We start from the raw sequence: 7394 nt of genomic DNA, 5'->3' as shown, positions 1-7394 counted from the left end.
ACCCCGTCCAAGCAAAGGTATACGCATTATCAGAAGCTTGTCTACGGGATTTATCTGACCACTAAGAAAGTTGCACTTTACTTCGCAGACCACTCGATTTCAGTCGTCAGCGATGCTCCGTTATCAAAAATCCTAAACAATCGAGATGCAACCGGTCGAGTGCCCAAGTGGACGATTGAATTCCTCCCTTTAGATATCAAGTTCGAGGCAAAAAAGGCGATCAAGTCTCAAGCAATAGCAGATTTTCTGGTCGAGTGAATCAAACAGCAGCAACCGACTCAGATTCACTCAGAACATTGGACTATGTTCTTTGATGGTTGGGGAGTGACCATTGGAGATGATGGGTCTGCTTCTCTGCCACTAGTCAGGTCACTATAGCTGTTGAGATTTATACGAAAATATTTAGAGGGGCATACATGATGTGTGAATTATGAAATACATCTTGACTAATATAGTGGTTGGAATCCCGATGCAAAATGAGTGGGGCAGATTCCGATGAAGGTGGTCGCCGTGTGCTCTCAGCAATTTCGCATATGCATGATACTAGTATATGATACTCCCCATTACAACCAGCCTCAGGACGCCCCAAACTCATGCAATTCCAGAAGATTCCTGACATAACTGACCCTTTGTCCTCCCCTTTTTTAGCTAGCTCAAACCTGAACACAACTTTGAGGATTTTACCGACTGAATGCTACTCCCGTGTAAAAAAAACACTATTATATTATGGAACGGAGAAAGTATAACTTAGCTCTTTCCAGGGTATCATAAACACTAGAGGTTTTTTCATCATCACTATCTGAGCATCACTATTCAATAAAAACTCCCTGAGTTCCCACACAAAAAAGAAAAGAAAATTATGACTCGGACAAACTAGCATTAATGTACCAGTTTCTGAGCTTTGCATGTGCTCCTTAATCCTCCACTCAATACAGCATGGAAACATTTTTCTTGTCTAATAAGTAACACACGGTGAGAACAATCAACGCATAGCTGATCATTCGAGTAATGTTCAGTGTCCAGTCACAACGCGTGCTCCTCGATCATCACCTAGCCTGGGAGTCTGGGACACAACCAACACGTAGCTGACCTCTGGACGTCGCACTTTTGGTACCCGTCCTAACCAAATACATACCTTCTGTATGCTCACATTTCCTTGACCCGTTTCTGTATATTAACACGGGACATCACATGGAGTTGGAACCAGCAGCGGTGAGCTCGGCATCGACAAATTCTGTGATCCTCTCGAGGAGCAGGTCGAAGTCGTCCTGGGACTTGATGAGGCTTATCCTCGTGTACCGGCTGCTGGCATCGTTCCAGACGCCGGACCGTGTGATTATCTTGGCCTTGAGCAGCACGTCGGAGCAGTCACTGTCTTCCTCCCTCTCACACTTGACCCACGCATAAGCTGCATGCCAACCGAATCAAACATCAACCATAGTTTCAAAATCTGAACGTGTTTCAGCAAGTCGATGCGTCACCTGGGGATGGCTCCCTGATCTTGTCGAAGTAGGTGCAGTACTGGGGAGGGATGTTCTGCAGCGAGATCCGGCGGGAGTGCGACACGACGGCGCTAAGCTTGCGCCATTTGGCCGTCATCACGTCGTGCCCGAAGGCGAAGATGTCCTCCTTGCCGTGCAGGTTGGCCAGTATGGTCTTGAAGATGGCAAGCATCCGGAGCTGGGTGTCGCGGGACGCGCCCATGGTGTTCTGCATAATGTAGTCATTGACCCTCTTGGCCACCTTCTCGTCCCTTATCAGCGCCCACCTGCGCAGTGCAACACATTATATGTGTGTGCAGTATGTCTATTGTTTTCCGCGTGGGTGCGTGTGCGTACCCGAATCGACTGCTGGCATGGCCGGAGAGCTTGGAGGTGGTGAAGAGCATGACGTCCGCGTCGGAGGGCGCGGGGATGTGCGTGAAGTGCGGCCAGAAGTAGGCGTGGTCGAGGATCGCCGACGAGCCGACGACGACGGGCTGGTGGAGCAGGGCGTCGGGGTTGTTCGGCGACGTCACGAACTCGATGACGTCCTCCTTGGTGGTGGAGTTCCCCGACGCTTTCGCCCACATGGAGGTGTTCCCGGCCCATTTGTACTCCCGGCTGTCGAACAACACGATCTGCGTTCTGTAAGCCTGCATGATGTATCAAATCAACAAACAGAGTAGATTAGATCGATCCGTGGCTAATAATCTAGAAAAAGGCACACATAAAATAACAGCACTGACCGGGTAGTACGGCGTGGTGGCGACCACGTTGGCCGTCGAGCCGGAGTTGCTGTCTGGGGACAGGGCGTACACCAGCGCGTTGATCAGCTGCATGGAGCCGGTGGCGAAGACGATTTGCTTGTCGTCGGCGACGGCGTTGCCGACGGCCCTGTGCAGCCGCCTGATGCAGCGCTCGAGCTCGACGGACTGGAAGAGACCGTCGGTGGCTCTGTAGCTCATGCGGTGCCACCCGGAGACCACCACGGCGCTGGCCTCCGCGTGCCGCATCCAGTGTGGCTCCAGGAACATCGGGTCCCCGCTGCGCAAATTATTAAGAAAACCAGTACCCTGACATTAGCACGTTGAGAGAAAAGCATCACTACACAGCCGACGGCGCCCTTGCTATGAAAATATCGCGAAGAGATGAAGTTTTAAGACGGCGCCTTCGGAAAGGACACAACACAACAGCGTCATTATCATTCGATTGAAATATCAGATTTTCATCCGGAGCGCAATAAAGGGACAGAGCAATCACAACGGAGAACTTCAGGAAGATGGGGGCACCTGTGTCTGGCCAAACCAGATAGGATTTTCACCCCGGCACGCAAACTCCACCTTTGACTTGGTGGGTCAGGCAAGAATACAACAGCCCACCGGCGTAGAACGTCGAGACGGTAGCCACCATACCACCCACTTGGCCATGGCCACTAGCCGCCCGCACCTGAGTTGCGAGCTCGGCCTAGAAGTGTTAAGGAGTATTAGTATTAGTTTAGGAGTTTTTATTAGTTTATGTTTATTTTCTTGCACCTCAAGTCATGTGTAATACTACCTCTCTTCAGTTTACAGGGCGTGCGCGTGTCCCTAGATCGTCAATTTGACCAACCTAACACAAGTCATTTATTACAAAAAATATATGAATATAAACTTCAGATGTTCTATTTTTAAACCATATAATTTTTGTGTTATATAGTTTATATTAAGGTGATAAAATTGACAATCTAGGTATACGCATAGGACTTGTAAACTGAAACGGAGGTAGTATATATACTCTTGGGCCTTCAATAAAATTAAGTTGTTTTCCTAGCATGGCATTAGAGTCTAGATTTGGGTCTCCGGACACCGCAACTCGTCCTTACAATCCACTAGATTTTTTAAAAAAATTGTCCAATTCACATCTAGATTTTTTTAAAGATGTCACATTTAAGCTCCCACAAGTATACAATGTAGCAACAAGAAAAAAAAAGTAGGAAAAAATAGACAAAAATAGAGTAGACGTCAACTTAGATATGACATACCACGTTCACACCAGTGCGCCCGATCGGTAACCGCGTTGCAGGTCAAATTGGAGTCGCCTAGTTCAGCTCTGCTCTCTGCCCGCGTATGCTCCTCTAGACCCACGTGCTTGCCTACATGCTAGCTGCTTCCTGTTGTTATTGGGTGCTAGCTAGCTACTTTCTACTGCTAGCGTGCTACTCCTACCTCTCTGCTCGCTTGCTACTTTGCTGCTATTCTGCTGCTTTTGGCCTTGTCTCCATGATTTTCTTTTGCTCCTATCGTATCTAGTTCATGTGTGCTTTTTAGCTTCCTAGTTTTCTATAATTTTTGTTGCGTCCATCAAATTCGTTGATATTTTGTGCTTTTCATGTCATGCGAGTCCATTAAAATTTTGTCCGTCAGCCTTTTTCTGGTCATTGTCCTCTTTATAGGATTTCTATGGTCTCTTTTTGCATTGTTGATCTAAACTCATTCTCTTACCCCCGAGCTTCTTTCGCTGTCGGTTTTCATGGGCCATGATTCTTTAAGCAATGCTTCTTCTCTTGATGTGCCATCTTCTTTCGACAACCCATCTTCTTTTGATACTTCTCTTGTATCTTCTATTGATGCGGTGTCTTTCTCTTATGTGTTATCTCTTCGTTATCCCCTTTGGCGACTCAGACGGGTTTTGAAGACTCTTCATGCTATGACGACACTCTCAAGACCCATTTTTGAGATCGCGTGAAAAAAATACCGCAAATATCTTGAAAATAAAAAAGTTAATTAAACATTAATGCCGGCCACAAAGGCCGACCGCGGCACCACCGGCACTGGGATCCTCTTCGAATCCAAGTGAGACATTAGCACGCTGAGTATTTTTTGTTGCAGGGTACGGGTATCTCCAAGGGAGACCCTCAAAATTCCGGTATATGTTCAATCGGACGTTTTTGTTCACTTTTGCAATCCAACGAGATCTTGCATCACTCTGTGAAGCGGTTTTTCCAGCAAAATGGAGACAAACATAAGAAGCTATATCAGAGTGCGGACATCCACTTACCAACCAAAGCCCCCGCGTGGTCCTTCTCTCTTCTCTCTCCGCACATGCATGGTCTCCTCTCCTCTCTCTTCCAACTAGACACCACATCATAATATCCCACTACATGCATGGTCCTCACCTGCTTTCTCTCCTCCCAACCAGATACTTTGTGAACAACAATGAATGACTCTCTCCTGCATCATGTCCACAAACCACGTCTGAACATAAAAACAAACATTTACCTAAGCTATTTGCGGATATGCATTGGAGATGCCCTAACGGTTGAGTGTAAGAGCAACTCCAACCGGTCGACCCAAACGGACGACGATTTTGTCTGCGTTTTGTCCATTTGGTTCGGCTCGGCGGACACCCATGTCCGCTTTCGCGTTTGGGTCGGCGCTTGCGCCCAACGCTGGTCAGACCCATTTTTGAGGTCGCGTGAAAAAAATACCGCAAATATCTTGAAAATAAAAAAACGTTAAGTAAACATTAATGCCGGCCACAAAGGCCGACCGCGGCACCACCGGCACTGGGATCCTCTTCGAATCCAAGTGACAGTCATGTGGCAGCGTGACGTCGGGGGTAGGCGGATGTGGTGCTCCCAGTGCCACTTCGCCTGGTGCACTGGGACGCTAACCCGCTGCCGAGACAGGCGGGGCGGGGGTGCGTGCGCGAAGGGCCATCGGGGGCCTTGCCCTTGTTTTTGTCGGAGAGGAAACCTATGGTGGCTAGGGTTGTCGCTGATGGGGGGCAGCGGGTGGCTAGATGTGACGGGCGTCTGGAAGAGGATGAGGACGTCCCCCTCCCCCGCATGCTCGGATTAAAAAAGGTCACCCGCTGTCGCTGATGTGTGGCCCCCGGTCGACGGTCGGCGTTAATAAAGATGCCAGAGGTAGTTGACCGGCTGTCATGTGGGGACAGGGCGGACACCGAGGGTACGCGCGGCGCGTTCGTGCCAACGCATTCCGAGCTCAAATTTGTACTGAAAATGAGTCTGCACGGATGCCAAGCGGACGCATTTTAGAAATGGTCAGCCCGTTGGATCATTACTTTTGTTCACAACAACCCAAATGGTCGGCGAAAGACGAAATGAATCACCGTGTTCGAGTTGCTCTAATTTCTGATCACAGCGGATGCGGCAAACACTATTAATGGGCGACACGACCATGCAAAATCGCTGTAACACTGGGCCACTCTGGACAGTGCATGCATGGTGGTCTGCATTGAGGCCACGACCCACGAACGGGGCCAAATTAATTGAGATGGTAATGATTAGGCTCTGTCGCTAGAGTTTTTTAAGGAACACGTGAAAGTGCTGAGAATAAAACAACGTGTGTGTATGCTGGTTAGGTTGGATTGAGCCCTAGGTAAACTACATTATTATATCAAACTAACCGCAGAATATTCAAACTGGATGGTATAGCTGTGCGGCCACTGGCCACATGTGTTTACTTTTGAAGTGATAAACATAAAAAAATGCTGCAATAATGGAGGAAAGTCCAGAGAAAAAATTGAAGCTAGAGACGAACACTTTAAAGCATCTTTTTCCAGGGAAAAATAATGATGTATTTTATCAATGTTGTATTTTTTAGTTTTATCAACAACTTTTGTTGTATATATGTTTATTTCAATGTCTTTGTTCTGCTGTGTTCTATTTCAACAAGCAATAACCATTTGTTCCCCGCAAAATAAAAGAAGCAACAACTATTTCCTCCGTTCTTAAATATAAGTCTTTTTAGATATTCCAATACGAACTACATATGGATGTATATAGGCATATTTTGGAATATAGATTCACTCATTTTGCTTCGTATGTAGTCCATATTAGAATCTCTAAAAAACTTATATTTAGGAACGGAGGGAGTATTTACTAAAAAAATGTTTCGCCAATGTTAAACACACCCTCTACATTAATTCGTTGAACGGAATATATTATGCATGGTCCAAATAGCAAGCTAGCAGGCCATGGGACAACATTCTTGTGCATTATATTTACTATTATGAGAATAAAAACATTTTGCTCCCCCAAGTATTCTGAAATTCTAAGATTCGTTCTCAAACCTATATTTGATATTTTGTTTACCATATTTCCAAAATCTGTGTAGATTTGGTCGTCCTTTGCCTTGCTAAACCATTTTAGTCCATGACATTTCAGAGAAAAATCAGAAATTATATGAAAAGCAAAAAAATCCATGAAAATTACTAAAGTTTTAGGAAAATGCATAGAATTCAAAAATATATAACAGGAAAACATATATTTTGATAATAATTCAAAATGGTCCGTGTTAGATGTTTGTTTTTGTTTGATTCCTAATATTCCCGTAAATTTCATTCGATAACATTCTAAATTTCATAAAACAAACTGGTGTCCAGCTTTTTATTTTTGGTTAACAACATAAAGAGAGGGGTGATGTTTGTCCGGTGAGAAACAACATTCATGTCAACTACGAGGCATCTATGGTGAATTCGTAAATCTTAAAATGTGTCGGCTCAGTCTCTCGAGAGTGCTTGTTGAGATAGGGTGTGCGCATGTATTGTATACGAGCATCTTGATTTGCTTGTGTTTCTTAAAAAATGATTTTCCCTTCTTATATTTTGATTGTATCAGTCGTGCATGTGTGTCTCATGTTGTTACATAAACTATTACAAATTTATAGTATCACTTTGATGCTTCATTGTACTCCCTCTATTTCAAAATAATTGTGTATTTTGAAAAGGAGGGACTAGTTTATAATTTTGTGAATAAGTTAGTGGTTGATAATTTTTTCTCAGTATCAGAGGGGGGAACGTACCTGTCAGATAATAATTACTAGACGTGACGTGAAACTCATTTGAAATATCCGCCCCCACGGATATAACATGGATTTTTTTTCCTTGCCTGAATGCGACATGGAAGTT

General features: G+C 45.3%; 1 protein-coding gene across 1 annotated transcript in view; it reads right to left on the bottom strand.

Annotated features, from left to right (window-relative positions):
• Positions 1 to 796: 796 nt before the first annotated feature.
• Positions 797 to 7394, bottom strand: part of LOC119268607 (tryptophan aminotransferase-related protein 3-like) — a 7721-nt gene continuing 1123 nt past the window's right edge. The window contains exons 2-5 of the mRNA XM_037550273.1: positions 2228 to 2525; positions 1839 to 2134; positions 1482 to 1768; positions 797 to 1408 (exon numbers count right to left, since the gene is read on the bottom strand). Coding sequence (XP_037406170.1) covers positions 1188 to 1408; positions 1482 to 1768; positions 1839 to 2134; positions 2228 to 2525 — 1102 coding nt within the window. The 3' untranslated portion in view covers positions 797 to 1187. The remainder of the gene's footprint in view (positions 1409 to 1481; positions 1769 to 1838; positions 2135 to 2227; positions 2526 to 7394) is intronic.

Source organism: Triticum dicoccoides, chromosome 3A, assembly GCF_002162155.2.
Source record: "Triticum dicoccoides isolate Atlit2015 ecotype Zavitan chromosome 3A, WEW_v2.0, whole genome shotgun sequence".
Taxonomy (NCBI): Eukaryota; Viridiplantae; Streptophyta; class Magnoliopsida; order Poales; family Poaceae; genus Triticum; species Triticum dicoccoides.
This window is presented reverse-complemented; position numbering and strand designations above follow the sequence as displayed.